The 23646-nt window shown below is 41.8% G+C and overlaps 1 protein-coding gene across 2 annotated transcripts in view; it reads left to right on the top strand.

Annotated features, from left to right (window-relative positions):
- Positions 1–15283: 15283 nt before the first annotated feature.
- ahr2 (aryl hydrocarbon receptor 2) overlaps positions 15284–23646 on the top strand; it is an 82362-nt gene continuing 73999 nt past the window's right edge. For both annotated transcript variants that reach the window (XM_028571452.1, XM_028571451.1), the window contains exon 1: positions 15284–15785. In XM_028571452.1, the coding sequence (XP_028427253.1) occupies positions 15727–15785 (59 nt within the window). In that variant the 5' untranslated portion in view covers positions 15284–15726. The remainder of the gene's footprint in view (positions 15786–23646) is intronic.

The raw sequence follows: 23646 nt of genomic DNA, 5'->3' as shown, positions 1-23646 counted from the left end.
ACTAGTAACTAAAGCTGTAACAGATGAATGTAGTGGAGTAAAAAGTCCAATATTTCTCTCTGAAATGTAGCGGAGTAGAAGTAGAAAGTGGCATGAAAAGAAAAAAGACTCAAGTAAAGTAACAAGTACCTCAACAGTTGGACTAAAGCACAGTACTGGAGTAAATGTATTTATTTACTTTCCTACTCAGCATATGGCCCTTTTTCACAGCAGACATGTTGACTTGTCATAGTAGGAAAAGCCCAGCTGAAATTGATAACCTCAACGATGGCTCAGTTCCATCAAGTGTCCCAGTAAGATATTTCAGTGAGTCAGCATGCACAATACCAGGACCTCTCCTAAGTGGAATGCAGCCACTGTTAATGGTTATCAATTTCAGCTGTGCTTTTCCTACTATGACAAGTCAACATGTCTGCTGTAAAAAAGGTCTATGACCATCTGCCTCGCACACTATCCATTCATCTATTTCTCTCTGAACTCCAGGAGACTTTTAAAACATAGAAAGTAGTTTAACTACACTATATGTTTTGTCATCATGGTAATGGTATTTTATCGTCAGGTACACATGCTCTGTTCCAAAAGCCCTTTGCTATAGGAACAACATACTTAGAGCTAGCGAGCTACACGCTGAAAAAATTTCACGTTTTGAAGAAAATTTGAATCGTGCAACAAGGCAGGCCTGCTTGGTTCTTTCGGGGAATAATTGTAAAGATTTACAAAGAATATGTATAGGGCGTTTCCTCTCTAACTGGGACATTTTGGGACCGATTGGTGGGATTGATTGCTGTGGACGAAGTACACACAGAGATACACTGGTAAGATATATTATATATACCTAATTGAAATGAAATTATACCAATTTTTTTAAGATAAAAAAGGCAGAAATGATGTAATATTTTGACTAATAGTTAAGACCAGAGGATGTTGAGTAGCTCACAGTTTAGTCAGGATACTGGATATAATGGTTTTTTTTTCAAATGCTATAAAATTACAGTAAAACCACCAAAATTCAATGGAAGTATTAATTTGACCTGTGAAAAAACTTTGTATGGGTTCCATACAACGTACATGCATGCATCAATTTTATTTTGGGGCAATTTGGTTGTAAGAAACCCAGATTTCTAATATAAAAAAAAAAACTTAAAAAATTGGTCAAATTTGACCCGGAGACAACACTAGGGTTAATATTGTATGTGGCGTTTTCTTTTGTTAGGTGCAAATATTCCTTCCCGAGACTATTTAGCATAGCCACTGTCGCTGCGTCCGGAGCTTAGCGCCGCACGAGACGATTGGGATTGGTTTAAAGAATTTTTTTTCTTCTATCGCAGAATGCATCTGTGGTGTAGTCAGACCTTACTGCACAGCGCTGTGGTGTAGCAAATTAGTAAAAACTACACAAGAAGACCAGGTCGTCTACCAAAGAAACTGAAAAACTTCCTCCATCTCTTTTTTAAGGCCAAAATCGGACCAGCTTCTTGTGCTAATCTACAGAGTATATCTGTAGTAGATTTAATCTGTCCTACGGAAGGGGATCAGGGCCACACATGAACAATGCTTTTGAGTTCTGAGGAAAAAGTAGTATTTTTAAGCCAGAATTCTGAGAAAAAAAAACTGACCTTTTGAGTTCAAACTGAGTTTAAAATTGAGTTGTTTTTTAAAAGTAAAAAAAAAAAAAAAACTCAGTTCTAAATTCAAAGTCAGAACACGAAATCATTTTTCACATGTGGCCCTAATCATCTTCCGTATTGATTGCTTGTGTTTGTGTTAAAACTGATTGATTACGCTGATTGCAGCCACCTGAGTGAGTGCCTACTCTCTGCTTGCGTTGTTTGCCAAAAGAACACCAAAGATGGGAGATTTCTTTTGTTTCTGACCACTTTCTTACTCATCACAGTGACCTTTCTTTCTGGCGCTCAGGCTAAACCTCTAAAGTTCTTCCCATGAAATGCTCAGCTCTGATATTGAACGGCAGTGAAGCGTGTGGGATGTTTGACATCCGAGGAATGGAGTGGGAGAAGAGAATCCATCATATTCCTCATACATTTACTTTGAGTCTTTTGCTGGCTGAAGAACAGAAGCTCGCAGGCGAAGTTAATCTCTCCGGCGTCAGTGTGTGAAAGGCTCAGAGCTGGAACTACGTTTACATCGCTATGTTTTTGGTTTTAAGCGGAGTTTGGAGCCAAAAGCGGTCTCCGTACACACAAAGTGTTTTTAGCTCCAGTCGAAGAACTAATCTCCATTTAAACTAACACGCCCAAACCTCATATCTCATCCACATTCTGGTATACTGGGCATAAACGGGAGGCAGCGTGGAGACTCCGCCCTATGCTGGTAGTTGCCATGGTAACGTTAGTAGCTTTAGTCTCAGAGGACGAGACAGTGTCGGTGTTGCCAAAGGTCTCCGTTGGCGGCCGTTGAGACGGCAACACAACCCCACAGATTCCAAACTGAAACAGGTCAGAAGTGTTTCCAAATGTTTCCGGTTTAGGGGCTCGGAAACGCCAGAGCAGGGGGAATGAGAGGGGGAAACTTATAGCAAAAGATAGAGGAATTAAAAGAAGTTCCTTCCCGAGGCAATTTTGCAGCGGCACCGGACGGGAAAGAGAAACGTGCTCTGGTTTATCGGCATTTCTTTAAACCAAAGCACGTTTTTCCCTCCCGTCCAGGAATGCTGGGTGGACTAGCCAGACCTTCCTCCGCAGCGTTGTGGAGGAAGGTCTGGCAATGCGAGACTAACATCCAACCAACCCAAGCAAAAAGTAAAGTACTTACACACACACACACACACACACACATACCCCTTCAGATTCCTCCATGCGTTATAAATCCTCCTGATTTGTGATCTCTCCGCTGCTGACAGGACGGCAGAAAAATTGTGCCCACTTCAAACAACAGGTGTGAAAGCAACCTAAGTAACCATCTCTAGATTCAAAATAAAAAAAATTAAAAACACTATTTATACAAGGTTTTTAATCCGGGACTAATTCTGTTGCTAATTCTTGAGTGAAGGTGGATTTATTGGAGAAGAAAGGTCAAAAGCTTTAGGATTCCCCATGAGGATATCACTCTGAGTCAGACTGCCTTCAACACTGGACTCTCTATGTTATATCACAATGATTTGCATAATTTTGATTACGATTAGCATGCAAAACAAGATGAAAGGTGTATCTGAGTACAGATACAGCAGCTCACTGCCTGATAACTCTTCCCCCAAACAAATTGTTAACAACCTTGCTGAGCGGCCACACCAGCTGGTTTAATGAGCGGGTGATGTTCAGCTGTGTGAGTGTGCGGTATAAATAGGAGCCGAGGTTTTTCGGAGGCTGCTGCGTTAAAGTACAGGCTGGGAGGCTGTTAGGTCAGAGGTCCAGACGCTTTCATTACTGGCAGGGCTACAGTCGAGCTGCCCGTCTTCGTGGGAGGGCGAAACACACAACTCATCCTCATTTAGTCTGAAACAAGCAAACAAAGCTGTCAGTGGGTTGATGTCAGTTCCGTTGTTCCTACACTGCCAACTCACTCCCATCAAAAATCAACGCATGGTCAGGTGCCTTTGGCGTTTGTTATTGACCCCAAAAGTCTCCTTTAACACCCTATTTAAACGCGCTTGGTAGGGACTCTTAGTGTCACTTTTTGACGTTCTGGGTCGTGACTCTTGGTGTCACTTTTTGACGCTATGGTTCAGGGACTCTTGGTGCCACTTTTTGAATGGTTCGGGACTCTTGGTGCCACTTTTTGACGCTCTGGGTCAAGACTCTTGGTGCCACTTTTTGACGCTATGGTTCAGGGACTCTTGGTGCCACTTTTTGACGCTCTGGGTCGGGACTCTTGGTGCCACTTTTTGACGCCATGGTTCAGGGACTCTTGGTGCCACTTTTTGACGCTATGGTTCGGGACTTTTGGTGTCACTTTTTGACGCTATGGTTCGGGACTTTTGGTGTCACTTTTTGACACTCTGGGTCGGGACGTTTAACTGGCATGCAGCACAAGAAGTGAAGGGAGCATCAAAATGATTACAATTCATCCTGAAGGGATCATGACTGTCCTTCTCATAGTAGTTTAGATATTTCAGCCGTGGACCAAAGTGGAGGACTGCAATTCAACAGCTGAATATCCTCCGGGAGCATACTTCCTGTGTACAACAAAGAAGTGAACATGTCCTTCATCAAAGACATTAGTCAGAGCTTTTTTATAAAGCCGAACTTAATCCACAAAAAGGAAACAAACAGCAGTGACTAACATGTTTGGGCTATTTTCTCTCCAGCAGAGGCGGGCTATAGCATTAAAAACCGGTCTAGTTTTAAAACCTGATCGTTTTAGATGTTAAGAACATACCTGGTTATTATTTCTTCAAGGACTAAAGTCTTGTTTTTTTATATTTTCAACTTTCTGCCGCCTAATCCTGTAAACAGTGACTAAGCGAAAGGCCATGAGAACATGAGCTCAGAGGGACTCATCGGCTCATAGATATCTGACACAGGATGGTAAAAAAGTCCACCCAGACATCAGACCATCATTAGTTTTCGCAGCACTTTTCACTACTTTATAAAACAAAGACACTTTTTTTCAGGGTCCAATGAAGGGGAATAAGGTTATTGACTGCACTGATGACAGTATCAGACTTTATTAGGCTTGCTGTGAGGAAAATAAGAATCCAAGGATGCGTTCAAACTTGGTTATTTAACGTGAACACCATAACATACTGTTGAACATACTGTTTTATTTGAATTTACAGTAATATACTGGCGGCAGTGTAATTCCCACCTTTTCCTTTATTTTCAAAAAAAACGCATTGGTGTTAACAGTAAATACTTTGCAGATAGTCGTGTGTAATATAATTATTTTCTCCCAGAATGCATTGCCATTTACAGTGTGATCCTGTACAGCATCAAAACAGTCGGATAGTGTGAGATTTTAGCTGTAAGGGTCCAAAGTTTGCACGTGGGACTCATGCCTCATGCATATAACTTCAAGGACCCACACGCCAATAGGAAATTTGTGTGTGTCTGTCGCTCAGACTTTTGTGAAACCTCAGTGTTGAAAACATTCCTCCGCAAATTTGAATTACACATGCACAAAAAAATAGGACTGGACGTGCTCAACTCACTTAAATGCAGCATGGCGGCCCAATGGTTAGCACTGTGGCCTCACAGGATGAAGGTTCTGGGTTCAAATCCAGGTCGTTCCTGGCCTTTCTGTGTGGAGTTTGTATGTTCTCCCTGTGTTTGCATGGGTTTCTTCCAGGTGTGTTGGTTTACCCCACCATCAAAAAACATGTACTAGGTTCTCCAGTCAGTGCCCTCGATCAAGGCACTGGTTCAGATCTAGAGTTGGTCTGCGGGTGCTGTGATTGGCTGCCCACTGCTCCCTTGAGGGATGGGTTAAATGCAGAGAATGAATTTCGCTACATGTATGTGTATGTGACAATACCTTTGAAGGCTAGGTGCTGGATCCTAAAAGTCAATATTCATAAATAAAGCTAGGACAGTATTTGATAGTTTAATTCCACACAACAGATGTTCCAGGCAGCCTCTTCCACAGCATGTGCACACAATTATACACTACTCCACACACACAGGTGCGTTTGATTATAGAACCAATACTGCACAGGTGGACTAAATCATCCACAACTAGCACATCAATCCCAACGGAGGGAGCCACGACCAATCCAGATCAGGCTTAGTAGACCCAAATCGAAATGTAATGTAGTTTGAGTTTGGTTTTAGTAGGTCCTTGTTTATTTGTGTTTACTATGCCTGATTTGGATTGGTCGTGGCTCCCTCCGTTGGGATTGATGTGCCACCTGTCCAGTATTGGTTCTATAATCAAACCCACCTGTGTGTGTGTGTGTGTGTGTGTGTGTGTGTGTGTGTGTGTGTGTGTGTGTGTGTGTGTGTGTGTGTGGAGTAGTGTCTGTAATTGCCTGTGTAGACGCTGAGGTTAGGGTGCTGCCCAAAATGTCCGTTGTGTGTCAATAAACTATCAAATTGCACATGCAAAAATAATTCCACAGCAACCAAACTTTTTATTATACAAGCTCAAAAAAAGAATGACCCTTATTTGATCCCATAGAAAGAAACACTTTGCTGCACAAACGCCTCATAAAAAGTGTGAGATGCTGCATCATTTATTGGCAGTAAAATAAATAAAAAATAAATTAAAAAAAGTCAATGAGAGTGATTGATTCCTTTATTGCTGCAGTTTTGAAGTTGAAACTGAGGCAGGAAAGAGCTGCTTTCCTGGTTCTGGTAAGTGATTAACGCTGTTAAAAAAAGAAAACAGGAAGAGCATTAACACAAAGCTGTTTTCATTAAAGGAAAGTGCTTAATTTTTTATATGGGGTGAGGCCCGCGGGCCTTGAGTTTAAACCATGTGGGTTAGAGGCTTAATTTAAAAGGGTCAGTTCACTCAAGTCGCACACAAAAACATTTTCTTACACACCACTAGTGGGTTGGGCTGGGCATCGTTTTGATTAACACAATTCTGAATCCAATTGCGATTCTTCTATTTGATTCCGGTTCTTATCGATTCTGATTCTTCGAGGGGTGAAGGTACAACGAGTCCCGTGTTTTTTTTTCGCAGATAAGAGGAACATTTTATTTGGATTCAGCGGCGGTGTTGGGGTCCCAACGGCTGCAAACTGAGACCTTCGGCAACACCGACGCCAATGTTTCTCCTCCTGATTGGGTCTCATCGGTCATGAGACTAAGTTACCAATGTTACCCTGGCGACTACAAGCAATGGGCGAAGTGTACATGCTGCCTCCTGTTAAAGCCGTGTTAGTTTAAACGGAGATTAGTTCTTCTACTGGAGCTAAAAAACACTTGGGTGCACGCTATATCGCTTTTGGCTCAAAATGCCGCTTAAAAACCAAAACGTAGCGATGTAAATGTAGCCAAAAAGAGGGTGGAATGATGATTACAGCATCTAAAAATCATGTATAGGTATGAGCACAAACCGATCATTCCAGTAATGAAAAGCACTTTTTAATTCCTAACTTCCACATTTGATAGCTACAAACCAACCGCTCTCCCTCCTGGAAAAAAAAAAAAAAAAAAAAAAAAAAAAGCCCCAACTTGCATCCAAATTCGCCGACATCTGCCACCAATTTACCAGAACACGCCTGTCCCCGGATACGACTATTGACCAGAGCTGCAGCCTGCCGTGTCTCCTCCGGCTGCTGCCTTCACCACTAACCAAGGCTGAAGGATGAGCCGCAGGTCCGAGCCCTTCCAGAACCTGACGTGGAAAATAACATGACTGCAGCAGGCTTGTAATTTGGAGTGGCTGTGACCTTTAATCATATCTTGATCTACATCCTTGATCCCTGCATCTGTCGGTGGCCCGGTACTAATTTGAGAAGCGGTATGTCTGAAAGTTTTGACCTGATCGCAGCCCCGTCCGGGTTTGGTGCAGTCAGCGCTGGAAGAAGTATCCGAGATCCTTTACTTCAGTAAAAGTACTAATACCACGCTGCTAGCGTGAATGTTGTGCGATTCAGTGCAAAAAAAATTGAATAAAAACACCTTAAAATGGCTCAAATCCATTCCATATACCAGTTTGATCGACCAAACAGCACGTGACGTCATTACCCACAGGTTTTCATTCGCTTTAAAGCCGTTTGGATGGAAACACACTTTCGCCGACTTTATTCACATGAATGTTTATAGCAAAAATTCAGATAAGTTGATTGACGAGTGGATGGAAAACATAAGCTACTGACGTTGGTCTGGCTTTGCAGTCAACATATGTGAGGAGTTAAGTGTCCAATAATTCTAAAAACAATGGGATTATTCACTCGGGTTTCAATTGAGCCGTTGCAGTTTCTCTTCGCTCTCCTGGGACGTGCTTTGTTGACCTTTGACCTCCTCCGCTTTGGGTCACGAGCAGCAGGAAGCGAGCGTTGCGTGCGGCTTATTGAAAACAGGAAAGGAAAGAGAAAACGGAACCAAAAAGGTCAAATTGCTGAGATACACAGTTGGTCTGCAAGTTGAACTGCTTTCACATTATCACACCGCATTTAAGGTCTCGCACTCAAGAAAAGTCTTTCCAGATGGAAAAACTCTATGAATATGTATGCATTGTAGGTTGTTAATAAAGTTAGTGAAAGTGATCGTCAGTGTGGGGGATTTTTATATTTTTATTTTGGGGGGGCATCATCTGAAACCCAATTAGCTGTTGAACCGGGGCTTCATTTGGTTACTTTTACAACTCATTGCTGTGAAATACAATAAAGCACGTTGCATTAATATCCATGCTAAATATTGATTAGATTTATGTCTGGGGTTGGAGTCCGTACACACCACTGTCTCCTTTATCTAAATGTGAGACTGGGTTGGAATTTTAAATCATATCCCTATGGCACTCGCACTAGTGATTCCTTGGTTCCATTTGTTAGGACAGAATTAGGCAAAACTGCATTCAAATATTATGCTCCATATAAGTGGAATAACCTTCTATAATGTTGTCACACACTTAGAATAATAATCTGAGCCTGTCAGCAAGAATTAAAGCACTTTTTAGTGGACCAAATTGACGATTTTTCAAATTGCTGCCTGGTCTGTGGCTGCTGGTTACAGCGTTCACGCTAAATACTGGACCAATTTCAAAGATCGTTGTTCCTATCAGTCACTTACACACAAAAACTTAAGAAAATAGGGTCCAAGTTGAACAAAAAAAAATGGTATTTACCCTTTAATGAAGAAGGCCTGTATAGATGATGCATGCATTCATGCAGCATTGTGTAGCCGAGAGCTGACAAATCAAGCTTTGAAAAAAAACAAACACGGGGGAACAGAAAGTTAACAAGTTGTAGAGTTTTGGGGAGTGCGTTTACTGCTGTGTAAATGCCACCTCTGCATGTCGCAATAAAACGCTGCAGCAGCCTGCGGTGGCACAGTGGAAAATAACCAACTTACCACAGCTCTTCAGCCTGTTTAGGTGCTGCCAAATATACAAACCTCTGGAGTTTAGTGATGAGTAATGTTGAGGAACAACGGCTGCTGGCTTCCTAGCCCCCTCTGTTCTCTGTACCTGAAAGGGTGACTTGGACCTGGACCCTATTGTCCCATGTTTTTTGTGTCAAAGTGACTGATGGGAACAACATTCTTTGACGTTGGTCCAGTACTGAGCAAGATCGCTGCAGTCGGCAGCGGCGAAAACAAGCTACAATGGAAGTTATTGGGCAACTGCGCACTTTCAATTTACATCCACTAAAAGTTCTGTTTTTTTTGCCCCTGAGAGACTCAGATTATTATTCTAAGTGTCTGACAACATTATGGAAAGGATCCCTACAGAGATAGAGCTTTTTTTAAAAGAGTAAAATCCTCTTTGTTTATCCAGAAACAGCCTTGAGATCACTATAGCTAAACCCACCAGACTCCATTTAAAAAAAAAACAACACTTTTAGCATGTATAGAGCCAACATATTTCCACATGGATATCTGTAAACTATGTGTTTATTTCAACCAAAACTAGAGTTGTGATTGTTGGAAAAGTGGGAAGACGACCCAAAACGGGCTTTCATAGTTTTATTTTGTGTCCGTCGGCTTTGAATGAAGTGTATTTTATGATGCTAAAATTCCTGTTTATTTACATGGAGTCTGGTGGGTCTAGCGAACGCAAGTTTGCGGATGTTTTTATGTTTAAAAAAAGGATCTTCCTCTTTAAAAGAAAGGTCGACCTCCTTATAAATCCTTTCCATAATGTTGTCAGACACTTAGAATATGAATCTGAGCCTGTCAGTGGCGAAACAAGCACTTTTGGGGACGTAAATTGAAGCTGCACAATCACCCTATTAACTTACATTGTAGCTTTTTTCGCTGACTGCCGACTGCAGCAATCTCTCTTAATACTGGATCAATGTCAAAGATTGTTGTTCCCATCACTCACTTAGACACAAAAACATAGGAACATAGAAGTTGAAAAAAAAAAAAAAAAAAGTTGCTCATAACTCCCAAAAAACTAAATCTTCTGCAAGTTCCGATCAGAAAAAAACACACACACACACACACACACACACACACACACACACAAAACTACTGATTCATAATCATGATGTCATATTTCAGTTATAAGCACTATCATTTGTTTTAATTGCCAGCTATAAATCATTTTGTGGACATCTCAATTGAGAGCAACAACAGCTCGGCTCCATTAGCGCCCCGGAGAGCACAAAGCTATTCAATTTGAGCTTTTCGAGGCACTGATCAACCTGTCATCTTTCTCACAATCATACACACTTAAAGAAAGGAAAGAGCCAAGCTGCAGACGCAGAAAAAACTGCGGCTCATTTAAAAAACATTTAAAAAAGCGTCTCGTAAAAAAGCAAAAGTAAGCGAGCGCGGCTGCCAGACGCCGGCGGTGCGGGCCAAGCGGTGTTAAAACGGGTGTATTTTAAACAAAGGCTGCATTTTAACAAGGCCAGAGGGTGGCATAAATCACAGATAGCTGTTGACTTGTAACTTGTGGTGTTTTTTTTTTTTTGGGGGGACATATTATATTGAAACAGTTAATTTCCTCCTGGTGAATTTTTATGCAACAACTTATGTTGAAAATGTCTTTATTTATGTTAAGGAAAATTTTTTTTTTTTTTTTTTTTTTTTTTTAAGGACTCATGTTCATCTCAACACCATATCTGTTAGAGAACGAGACCTTATTAAAGCCGGAAGCTCCAAAGTTTAAAGCTACAGGGGATAAAATCTCCCTCTTCTAAATATTGGGGGACAGGAGCCTTCAGACCTCAGAGGGTTGAAGGCATAGACTGTATAATATTAATGGACAACGCATCCGGTTCGGCAAAGTGCTGCAAATGCGGAAGTGCCTTAAACCTGAAATCTATCTGAATTCCTGCAGGGGGAGACACGTTCGGTTGCAAAAGGAGTTTGGTTTGTGTAGAGGTCTATGAGGAAGTGACCCACTTCTCACTTGATTTATTACCTCAGTAAACATTTTCATAATGAGTTCATGGTCTCAATCGCTAGTTTTAAGTCTTCTGCAACACAGAATAATGTTCACGTTTTGAATTGTGGTCTCGTTGATTTTAAAGGTCCCATGGCATGCTTCTTTTTGGATGCTTTTATATAGACCTTAGTGGTCCCCTAATACTGTATCTGAAGTCTCTTTTATATAGACCTTAGTGGTCCCCTAATACTGTATCTGAAGTCTCTTTTATATAGACCTTAGTGGTCCCCTAATACTGTATCTGAAGTCTCTTTTATATAGACCTTAGTGGTCCCCTAATACTGTATCTGAAGTCTCTTTTATATAGGCCTTAGTGGTCCCCTAATACTGTATCTGAAGTCTCTTTTTATATAGGCCTTAGTGGTCCCCTAATACTGTATCTGAAGTCTCTTTTATATAGACCTTAGTGGTCCCCTAATACTGTATCGGAAATCTCTTTTATATAGACCTTAGTGGTCCCCTAATACTGTATCTGAAGTCTCTTTTATATAGACCTTAGTGGTCCCCTAATACTGTATCTGAAGTCTCTTTTATATAGACCTTAGTGGTCCCCTAATACTGTATCTGAAGTCTCTTTTATATAGACCTTAGTGGTCCCCTAATACTGTATCTGAAGTCTCTTTTATATAGGCCTTAGTGGTCCCCTAATACTGTATCTGAAGTCTCTTTTATATAGACCTTAGTGGTCCCCTAATACTGTATCTGAAGTCTCTTTTATATAGTCCCACAATGAGCTTTCCTTAGGATGTGCCATTTCTGTGTCTGTAGCTTTAAATGCTATTGAGGAGGAGAGAGGGGGGGGGGGGGGTCAAGGTGGAGGGTGGGGGTGTGGCCTTGACCAACTGCCACTTTGTTTGTTTGAAAGCCGTGATGCAGAGAAAGGGGAGGTAACTTTTCCCCTTATGACCTCATAAGGAGAAGATTCCTGATTGGCCCATCTGAGCTTTCATTTTCTCAAAGGCAGAGCAGGATACCCAGGGCTCGGTTTACACCTATCACCATTTCTAGCCACTGGGGGGCCATAGGCAGGCTGGGGGAACTCATATTAATGTTAAAAAACCTCAAAGTGCCATGGGACCTTTTAAAAACTGTGATAAAGCGGGGGGGTTAGGGCGTGGCTATGACGTGATTGCCAGTGACAGTGTGTAACGTAACGTAGAGTGTAAGCAGCTCCTCCCTCGCTCCTCCCTCGCTCCTCCCTCTCGTCTAAAATCCTCCCATCCGCTGCGCCCGTTAACGGCAAAGTCGACGACTCATAGCAGATCTCCACGAACCAATGGGTGGCGTCCCGCATGCGCTGTCCGTTAATATTCTACAGTCTATGGTTAAAGGTTGTCTCCATTCTTATACAAAGGCTTTCAATTTCTGCTTTTCTTGTTGTTGTTGTGTAAAACAATGAAATGTCTCCATTCTGTCACTGCGGCACAAAGCAGCTCTGAACCTCTTGGTTTTGAAGCCCCCCCCCCCATCATTATTTCCATCCAGAAGAATCCTCCATGCGTGACGGTTCATATTTACAACAGTGGTTTTGGAAGTTTGGTTACACAACCTGAACCGCCACGACGAGAATTCGTCACCGATGGGAGAATTGTTTTTTTTCTTCTCCAGTTCATACTTTTCATAACGCGCAGATGTTGGATGAGAAACATGAAGTCGGATTGGATCCGTGTGCCTTTTTAAGTTTTGTGTGAATTTCGGTTCCTGTGCGTGCTGGAGCAAGTTCTTCCACCGAGGACCAAAGAAAACACCCAGTCATACATCACGCTGACACAGGCCACATCGAATACAATGAACAATACAGGGATCCTTCAAATTCATATCTATATATAGAATGGGACAATGGGGGGTATATCATATTGGGGGGCCCTCCACCAGGGAAATTTTGACCGTCAAAGACTTAATTTCCTGCATTCTGATACACTTTTGTGAACCAATTTATAGTGGAAATACTTTTATTTAGCCTATGCGAAGATAAAAAAAACAGATGACAAGTCTAAATATGTCAAAAATATAATGGAAAGTATGTCATTGCGTGTCACTGAGCATTTTTAAGTGGGTATATGGAAACCCAGGAGCTTTCTTAGTGGGTGTACTGCGTATACCTGCGTATCACGCAGACTACACTCTTGCCTGTAAAAAAAAAAAAGCAGCGTCACTTTACACTGACAAGAGCGTAGGAGGACACCTCGGTGACTGACTGCCAACTGGCCCCAAACACTGGATAAATATGTACAGTACGTGCACCTTGGCTGCTGCTTCATGGTGTAATATACAGTATACACACTGGTGCCACAACAGGCAGAGTGAAGCAACAGGGGTGGGGCGAAAACCTTCACCTGGAGATAAGCACTCATGCTAGAGGAACAAAGTTACAGTTTGTGCAGCTTGTCCTCCAAAACAATTCAATTAGCCTACTCTACTCAAAATAATTCAATTACTGTACTCAAAACTAGAGCTTTTTCCAAAGTTTTTGCCACTTTGTTCAACATTTTTTGGAAAAATGTTTCAACATGTTTGTCTCCTTTTCCGAGTTTTTTTGTGTGCCATTTTTTTGGGAGTTTTTGTCTCCTTTTTCGAGTGTTTTTTGGACCATTTCCCCCCCCCGACATTTTGGGGCAATTTTCAACATTTTCTCTGCGCTTTTTTTTCAAAGTTTTGGGCGCCTTTTCAATGTTTTTGCCACTTTGTTCAACATTTTGGTTGCTTTTTTCTGAGTTTTTCTCTCCTTTTTCAAGATATTTTTGGAAAAAACATTTCGACGTGTTTGTCTCCTTTTCCGAGTGTTTTTTTGACAATTCTTTCGCCTTTTTAAATTTTTTTAGGGTCAATTTTCAACGTTTTCTCTGCGCTTTTTTTCAACGTTTTTGGCGCCTTTTCCCCACAGAGAACAAAAACACACACAGTGATACATCACGCTGACACGGGCTGCGTTGAATACAATGAACAATACAGAGATCCCTTCAATTTCATTAACCCCCAGTAACAAAAAAAGCAGCGTCAACTCACACTGACAAGAGCGTAGGAGGACACCTCGGTGACTGACTGCCAACTGGCCCCAAACACTGGATAAATATGTACAGTACGTGCACCTTGGCTGCTGCTTCATGGTGTAATATACAGTATACACACTGGTGCCACAACAGGCAGAGTGAAGCAACAGGGGGGGACGAAAACCTTCACCTTCACAAGCAACAGCTTTATGTATAAACAGTAGTGTGTCCTACAAAATAATTAAATTACTGTACTAAGGTCTTAGGCGTAATTTCTGGGGTTACAACAGAGATGTTCACAAGTCATTTTTTGGAAGTCCAAGTCGAGTCTCAAGTCTCTGGTCCATCTGATCTGTCCCTAACACTGTATTGTTAAATCTTATGTCCTGTAGCTACCATCCATACAGTACAGTAACCGAATCAGTTCGTAGGAGAACTTTTATTGGGTCTACTGCAATGCAAATCTGAAGAAACACAAATTAAGAACTCTGTTTCAATTTCATAACTGTATTTTTTCAAGGGGGGGACACAAGCCCACAGAGTCTGTCCCTCATGAGGGTCAGGCTGAACCTGCATCTTTTCTTTCGGAAATGAGCCAGCGTGTCCTCCAAAAATAATTCAAGTATACTGTTGTTAAGGACAATTTTTGAGGCACTTGAAGGCCTAGTTTTGTCACAGCCTGTGCTGTGGCTCTGTGTCACCTGCGTGTGGGTGTGTCTTGGAGATCCAAGTGATTGGACTCAGCAGCACGCAATCTCTGATCCTCTGTATTGTTCAATCGTTCAATTTTCGGTACCGATACCAACGCCGTGACTTTTATAGCAGTTCCTAAACGATACCTTTTTCAATACCAATTTAATAAAACAAAAAGAAATGACAACATTACACAATGGGTCAAAAATCTTTGTATTTATTTTTCAGCTCCTACTACGTGAGCCCTGTCTCTCTGTGTAACGTAAAATATCTTCTTGAACCACTGCAAAACTGTAGTGAATTTATTACAATATTTGTAAGTTAAATTAAAAGTATTAATACTACAGTATGTCTCATTATTTTTATTTTAAATATTATAAAAAATATAAATCAGTTTTTTTATATTCCAACAAAAATAAATAAATAAATAAATACAATTATTTAAATGCCGTAATTTGATAGGACGACAATGAACACATCCTCCTTAAGGTCTCCCCGGTTGGATTGCTGCTTCCCAGTCGTTCCCTCGTCTGCCGTTGTCAGTTTCAGTCGGTCCACCTTAAATATTTCTGCCCTCGCGTTTACAGTTTGGGTACACCCGCGACGGGAGCGCGCGGCGGCTACAGGCTGCAGGCAGGCAGCAGCAGCAGGCAGCAGTCCCCTGTCAAATCACAACGGGGGTGACGCACAGGCGGAGGACGTACATGAAAGTCCTCCGAGGACTTTTTGTTTTTGTTTAACGTCTAAAAGTCACGGTATTTGCGGTTTATCGGTGTGGAAATACTCAAACGTCTGGATTATGAAGAGGTGTTACAGTTAAACAACGTTTTGCGGGCGTTTGAACAAACTAATGTACAGAAAAAAGTACGTTTTTCTTCCGCTCAGAGACGTTAACGTCAGACGCAAACCAACCGAGGACTACTAACGTTAAGGGGATTTTACCGTCTCATATTTTTGTATACTTTTTTATTTTTTCACGAAGTAGTGGTCAACAGATTTGGGAGCTGCTAACGTGTACATAAATAACCAGGATATAACCACTTTTCTTTCTTTTTTTAACCCCATTTTGTTTGAATTCACCATGCTGGCGAACACGACGCTTTACGCGGCGAAGAAACGGAAGAAGCCGGTCCAGAAAATGTAAGTAAAACAACCATAAACCTACCTAAATCCCTCAAAGTGTTCCTACAATACCGTATAGTGCGTCCGGGCTACACAAGACGCGTGTATACAGTGGTTGTGTTGCACTTTCTATACTAGTCTTGATATTCCTGAAGGCACTCTGAGGGAGTCTTAGTGACCCTATTGTAACGTTACTGTCTGTTTGTAATACAATGCTACTATTACACACACGTTGCCTGTGCTTCAGTTGTTAATTAATTCGTTATTAACGTATATATCCATACAAACACAATGCGTTACTGACGCTGTGATGCTATAGTTGCAGTCAAATCTGTTTCTGTGTGTTACTTTATTCCTAAAGCATTCATACACCTTATATACACCAGACACTGTTCTTCTTTAGGTGGTTACAGCGGTGCAAACATCTCCAGAGAGTCAGTCAGTATGCGCACACGCGCACACACACACACACACACACACACACACACACACACACACACAGCCCGTGTTACATGCTAATACGAGTGTAGTTATAAGTTGTACTCTGTGTTTGCAATAGTAGCTACATTGTTCTGAATCCATTAAAGGCCATAAACTCTGTTTTCCATGCTGTGGGTTATGCAATGTTGGCCAGCTCCACCGAGATAATGTGGAGTGCTGAAGTCCAACAACAGTGCATGCCTACCCAGCATGGAAAATAAAGGAAACTGCTGCTCCAGTATCATTTTAATCTAATTATAGCATCGGGGATTCAATGTTTTTTTTTTTTGCCCAAAGTAAATTTTTCTGGCCCCTACAGTTATTATTATTATTATTATTATTATTATTATTATTATTTTAAATAAAACTCCAAACAAAGTTTGAAAAAACATCGAAAAAAATGTCAAAAGCTAGAAAAAATGTAAAGCGTTGAAAAAAGTAAACAAAAATGTAAAAAGGCATTGAAATAAAATTCTAACTTAAAATAATTTTTTTTAAATGTCAAAAGCGTAGAAAAAAATGGAAAAGGTGTTGAAAAAAGCAAAAAAAAAGTAAACAAAAATGTCAAAAGGCATCGACAATAAATTCGTTAAAAAAAGCATGAAAAAAACAATTTTTTTTAAAAACGTCAAAAGTGTAGAAAAAAAACAGAAAACAGTGTCTAAAAAAGCATAGAATAAAATCAGACACACACACACACACACACACACACGTCTAAAGCATCAAACACCAACTCAATTCTTGATCGGCCAGCAACACATTCACATTAAATCATTCAACAATGCGTCCTCCGACGGGGGGCAAGAGAACGATAGTACGTAGTGTATGCTACCATGATGCCCGAAAAAGGGGACTGGGCTGTTATGTTTACTTGCCCGATGTGGCGGTTTACTTGCCCACGGGCCATCGGGCAACCCTTATTGTTGAACCCTTGCCACCCAGCCGAGACAGCCGGGCTACCCACACGTTTTCCATGCAAATGCTCTAAAACTGTAGGAACTCATTTAGCTTGTTTATTTCCCCTTTCTTTCCGAGTAGATTTCTTTGAATTAGATTTTCTCTGTAGGCGAAAACAGTGGACGCAGTCAAATCCCCGCATCAGTAACATTAGAACACCTTCTTATGAGTCTATTATTGATCACAATAAATGTATATTTTCAACGTGCATCTTATCTTCTCCTGGATTAACCTCGAGAACCCCTGGAGGGCCCTTATACTAGGCCTGCACGATATTGGAAAAAAACTGACATTGCAATATTTGTTTTTCCTGCAATATATATATATATATATATATATTGCATATGAAATTGAACTGTAATTTTGTGTGCATCTACACAGAAACTGAAAGTAATAAGGAACTTTTTCTCATGTTCAACCATTCTTGGTTGAACTTTAATACTTTACAATCACCAGAGCAAGTAAGCGCTGTGTGACTACTCTTCTGAAGTGATTTTGGAGGGGGACATTAGGTAGTTAAATACGCCCGGTTGACTGACATGACACCATTGTATTCTTATAATACTGTCAATCCAGGCTAAAGTGAATGCTAGTAATAATGCATGCACGTTGCTTCCTCTAAATTTCTGACCTAGCTTTGGTTGTTTGATACACAATTTCAGTGTAGTTATTAGTGCTGCACGATGTGAGGAAAATATGCGATATGCCCTCACGTTGAATATCGCAATAATGATATAACTTGATAAATGAACAGATGTTACAATGTAGCCTACTCAATATTGCCTTTCTGCTCTTTTCAGTGTTTTTCTAAAATACAACAAATTGCTCGTTACATTTCAAACAAATGACAAAAATGTGTAGATGTGGTTCGTCAATTAAATCCGTTTTTTTTCATGAATGTTAACGGTTCAGCAGATGAAAATACCTGTAATACCATACTATGATCCATACAGAAAGTGACATGTTATTATTAATCTCAACACTGTTCCTTCCTAACTGTTAAATCATATAGGACTAGGGCTAGGAGACTAGATCTCCATATGCCACCCTGTTTGAAGATAAAGATTGGCTCGCAAAGCTGTGCTATCTGGCAGATATGTTCAGCAAATTGAATGAGCTGAATGTGTGTCTGCAGGACAAGGACACCCACGTTCTGAACCTGTGTGACAAGGTGCGTGGTTTTCTGAAGAAAGCAGAGTTGTGGGAACGGCCATGTGTACAGGGGGATCTCCCCTGCTTTTCTCAGGTGGATGCTTTTCCTTCCTCAATAGCATTTAACGCTACAGACACAGAAATGGCACGTTCCTAAGGAAAGCTCATTGTGGGACTGGCTCTAGTGGCTGGAATTCTGCACCAAGGCTGAATTTCAGGAAAGAGACTTCAGATACAGTGTTAGGGAACCACTAAGGTCTATATAAAAGAGACTTCAGATACAGTGTTAGGGAACCACTAAGGTCTATATAAAAGAGACTTCAGATACAGTATTAGGGAACCACTAAGGTCTATATAAAAGAGACTTCAGATACAGTATTAGGGAACCACTAAGGTCTACAGTATATAAAAGAGACTTCAGATACAGTATTAGGGGACCACTAAGGTCTATATAAAAGAGACTTCAGATACAGTATTAGGGGACCACTAAGGTCTATATAAAAGAGACTTCAGATACAGTGTTAGGGAACCACTAAGGTCTATATAAAAGAGACTTCAGATACAGTATTAGGGGACCACTAAGGTCTATATAAAAGAGACTTAAGAAACAGTATTAGGGGACCACTAAGGCCTATATAAAAGAGACTTCAGATACAGTATTAGGGGACCACTAAGGTCTATATAAAAGAGACTTCAGATACAGTATTAGGGGACCACTAAGGTCTATATAAAAGAGACTTCAGATACAGTATTAGGGGACCACTAAGGTCTATATAAAAGAGACTTCAGATACAGTATTAGGGGACCACTAAGGCCTATATAAAAGAGACTTCAGATACAGTATTAGGGGACCACTAAGGTCTATATAAAAGAGACTTCAGATACAGTATTAGGGGACCACTAAGGCCTATATAAAAGAGACTTCAGATACAGTATTAGGGGACCACTAAGGTCTATATAAAAGCCTCCAAAAAGCAGCATGTCATAGGACCTTTTTAAAGGGGACCTATGTTTACTATCATTTTCCACCACGAGCACACAGCGACAAACACAACTCAACAGAGAACTCTGGAATGGAACACAATCTAACAAGTGTAGTGAAGCGGCTCTGTTGTAAATGCTAACGGTGCTCGGTTAGCACAATGACATCATGTTACAAAGCACCACCAAAACGATTTGTCGTGAACTAAGTAACAAATGTGTTAGCCACGATGCTAACAGCATTGATAACTAAGCCAAACAGTGCTACCACTGCTATTTTAGTAATTTATAAGCAACCTGTTTCTGGCTGATAGTCACGTTACTGAGAATCCAGCTGTTAGAAGGTAATATATGAAGTGGAAGCTAATTCAGACAGCTATGATTGATTTTGTTACTATTCAAATTATATTTGCCTTTCGGAATTCGTTCCAACAGCCCTACTATATATGTAGGGTTGTGTATTTGTATTTTACACTTGTATATACATTAGGGCTGCACAATGTATTGTTTTTTTTTAACCGGCGCCATAAACACATCTGCGAAATACTGCGACATATCGGGAAAGAAACTCAGAGATAGTTTGTGTTAGTTAAAAGTACATTTATATCAGTAGAAAACGGCACTTCAAAATGTAACTGTCATGCATTTTTTAGCGCTGCCGTTTTATGTTCCATTCAATGTTCAATTTGTTCAATACGAAAGAAAGTTAGAAATGATTTCCTTTCATTTGTTTTAAATTCAACGAGCAGTTTGTTGTATTCAAGCAGAATACTGAAAGCAGCAGAACTGAGAACACTTTAATATATTATATATAGTTTGTATATAATTATGTTATTGCATATATTCCTCATATCGTGCAGCCCTAATGTACATTCTTTTAATTCCTCTAACAATGTTTTTGAGTAGGCGTTCTTGTATTTTTTTGGTACATCTTTTGTTATCTTATTTTATCTTTTTTTAAATCTTATTTAGGATTCCCTGAATATTTATTGTATTGCTGTATGTGTACATGTCCTTGTAACTTGCTGCTTTTACACAGTTATCTATCATCCATCTATCCATCCATCCATCTATCAATCTATCTATCCATCTATCCATCCTTCCATCCATCTATCCATCCATCTATCCATCATCCATCCATCCTTCATCCATCTATCAATCTATCTATCCACCCATCTATCCATCCTTCCACCCATCTATCCATCCTTCCATCCATCTATCCATCCATCCATTCATCCATCTAACCATCCATCCATCCATGTTGGAGTGGGTTTTCCTCAGCCCTCCATGGTGCTGTAAAGAACCCGAGCATGAGAGCTGCTCTGAGCCGCCTCCCTCACTCTGATTTCCCCAGTTCTGTGTTTTTGTAAGCTTTAACGAGCCAGCCGGGAGTGTTAACTGCTCCACACAGAACCACAGGCCCGCACAGAGAACCACAGTCAGAACCCTGCCAGAACCGCGGTCTCGGTGTGTGTGTGTGGTACTACCTGCATTAATCATAATCAGGACGTGGAGCGAGAGCTCTCTCACGCGATGTTTCCACGAGGGAGGGAGGATGGCGTAATCTGAGACTCGCTGGGTTTTTTCTCCTCCTCCTCCTCCGACTGCCCCAACATATTCTTTTTTCCTGTCTTTCCTTCTGTCTCTCTGGGTGTTTTTTCTTTTTTCTTTTTGGGGAGTGGGGGGGGGGGGTGGGGTTGTTTCTTTCCTCCCTCAACACACATTAACATAGTTCTGTGTCACGCAAACGCTTACATAACATTGCCCTGTTCCCTCGCCTTTGGTTTTTTAAGGAAAAGTTGCTCTCAGGCAGTTTATCTTTCTTTCTTTCTTTTTCGTGTTTTGTTTGGTGTGTGTGTGTGTGTGTGTGTGTGTGTGTGTGTGTGTGTGTGTGTGTGTGTGTGTGTGTGTGTGTGTGTGTGTGCGTAAAAGAGTGAGAGAGACAGTTTAACCCACAGACAGGTCTAGAGGCAGCGTGACAGCAGTCTACCCTGAGGCAGTTTACCTTCACGTTTACACTGCGTTGTAAAATAGAGCATTTAAATTCATGGTGATTTCTCTCTCTCTCTCAACCCCTCAAAGTCTCGGTCTTGTCTTGGTCTCAACCCCTCAAAGTCTCGGTCTTGTCTCGGTCTCAACCCCTCAAAGTCTCGGTCTTGTCTCGGTCTCAACCCCTCAAAGTCTCGGTCTTGTCTTGGTCTCAACCCCTCAAAGTCTCGGTCTCAACCCCTCAAAGTCTCGGTCTTGTCTTTGTCTCAACCCCTCAAAGTCTCGGTCTTGTCTTGGTCTCAACCCCTCAAAGTCTTGGTCTTGTCTCGGTCTTAACCCCTCAAAGTCTCGGTCTCAACCCCTCAAAGTCTCGGTCTTGTCTCGGTCTCAACCCCTCAAAGTCTCGGTCTCGTCTCGGTCTCAACCCCTCAAAGTCTCGGTCTCGTCTCGGTCTCAACCCCTCAAAGTCTCGGTCTCGTCTCGGTCTCAACCCCTCAAAGTCTCGGTCTTGTCTCGGGCTTAACCCCTCAAAGTCTTGGTCTTGCCTCGATCTCAACCCCTCAAAGTCTCGGTCTCGTCTCGGTCTCAACCCCTCAAAGTTTCGGCCGTGTCTCGGTCTCAAACCCTCAAAGTCTTGGCCTTGTCTCGGTCTCAACCCCTCAAAGTCTCGCCCGTGTCTCGGTCTCAACCCCTCAAAGTCTCGGTCTTGACTTTAAAGTGCTGCAGAGTTGAGGAACTTAATTAAAATACATTAAAAAAATGTGCGTGTGCATGCGTAAAAGAGTGAGAGAGACAGTTTAACCCACAGACAGGTCTAGAGGCAGCGTGACAGCAGTCTACCCTGAGGCAGTTTACCTTCACATTTACACTGCGTTGTAAAGTAGAGCATTTAAATTCATGGTGATTTCTCTCTCTCTCTCAACCCCTCAAAGTCTCGGTCTTGTCTTGGTCTCAACCCCTCAAAGTCTCGGTCTTGTCTTGGTCTCAACCCCTCAAAGTCTCGGTCTCAACCCCTCAAAGTCTCGGTCTTGTCTCGGTCTCAACCCCTCAAAGTCTCGGCCTTGTCTTGGTCTCAACCCCTCAAAGTCTCGGTCTTGTCTCGGTCTTAACCCCTCAAAGTCTCGGTCTTGTCTTGGTCTCAACCCCTCAAAGTCTCGGTCTTGTCTTGGTCTCAACCCCTCAAAGTCTCGGTCTTGTCTCGGTCTTAACCCCTCAAAGTCTCGGTCTCAACCTCTCAAAGTCTCGGTCTCGTCTCGATCTCAACCCCTCAAAGTCTCGGTCTCGTCTCGGTCTCAACCCCTCAAAGTCTCGGTCTCGTCTCGGTCTCAACCCCTCAAAGTCTCAGTCTCGTCTCGGTCTCAACCCCTCAAAGTCTCGGTCTCGTCTCGGTCTCAACCCCTCAAAGTCTCGGTCTTGTCTCGGGCTTAACCCCTCAAAGTCTTGGTCTTGCCTCGATCTCAACCCCTCAAAGTCTCTGTCTCGTCTCGGTCTCAACCCCCCAAAGTCTCTGTCTCGTCTCGGTCTCAACCCCTCAAAGTCTCGGCCTTGTCTCGGTCTCAACCCCTCAAAGTCTCGGCCGTGTCTCGGTCTCAACCCCTCAAAGTCTCGGCCGTGTCTCGGTCTCAACCCCTCAAAGTCTCGGCCTTGTCTCGGTCTCAACCCCTCAAAGTCTCGGCCGTGTCTCGGTCTCAACCCCTCAAAGTCTCGCCCGTGTCTCGGTCTCAACCCCTCAAAGTCTCGGTCTTGACTTTAAAGTGCTGCAGAGTTGAGGAACTTCATTAAAATACATTAAAAAAAACGATTCAGCATTTTTCACAGTGGTCTCTTGTAAATGACAGTAAAATGTGGAACACGCACGCACTTGGGACTGTGACCTTCAGCGTGGTAGATGAATCCAAGTGCCAGGACGTGGAGCGACCAGCTCAAACTCACCGGGGAATACAACGGTCAGATGCCTCTGCTGGTTACATTTGTTTTGTTTCGGTCCCAGGTCATGCTGATGTCCAGCTGACCGGCTGTTTCTCTTGTGACTGACATGTGATGGACAGATGGATCAGTCTTCTGCAGCTTTCACTTCCCAGACATCTTATTTAGGAACCTTTAGTTCATCCACCAAAGTAAATGTCAACGCTTGAATGAAAAGTAGCAGAAAGAAGATTTGTCTTACATAACCTTCCCCTGTTTTCTTTTCTTTTTTAGAATATTTTTTAGGGCATTTTGGCCTTTTAATGGAGAGAGAGAGAGAGAGAGAAAACATGCAGCAAAGGGCCACAGGTTGGATTCAGACCCTGTGCCGCTGCGATAAGGACTGAGCCTTGGT

The sequence above is a fragment of the Perca flavescens genome, chromosome 24, assembly GCF_004354835.1.
Source record: "Perca flavescens isolate YP-PL-M2 chromosome 24, PFLA_1.0, whole genome shotgun sequence".
NCBI classification, from domain to species: domain Eukaryota; kingdom Metazoa; phylum Chordata; class Actinopteri; order Perciformes; family Percidae; genus Perca; species Perca flavescens.
Note: the sequence above shows the minus strand (reverse complement) of the source record. Positions and strands in the feature narration are given on the sequence as shown.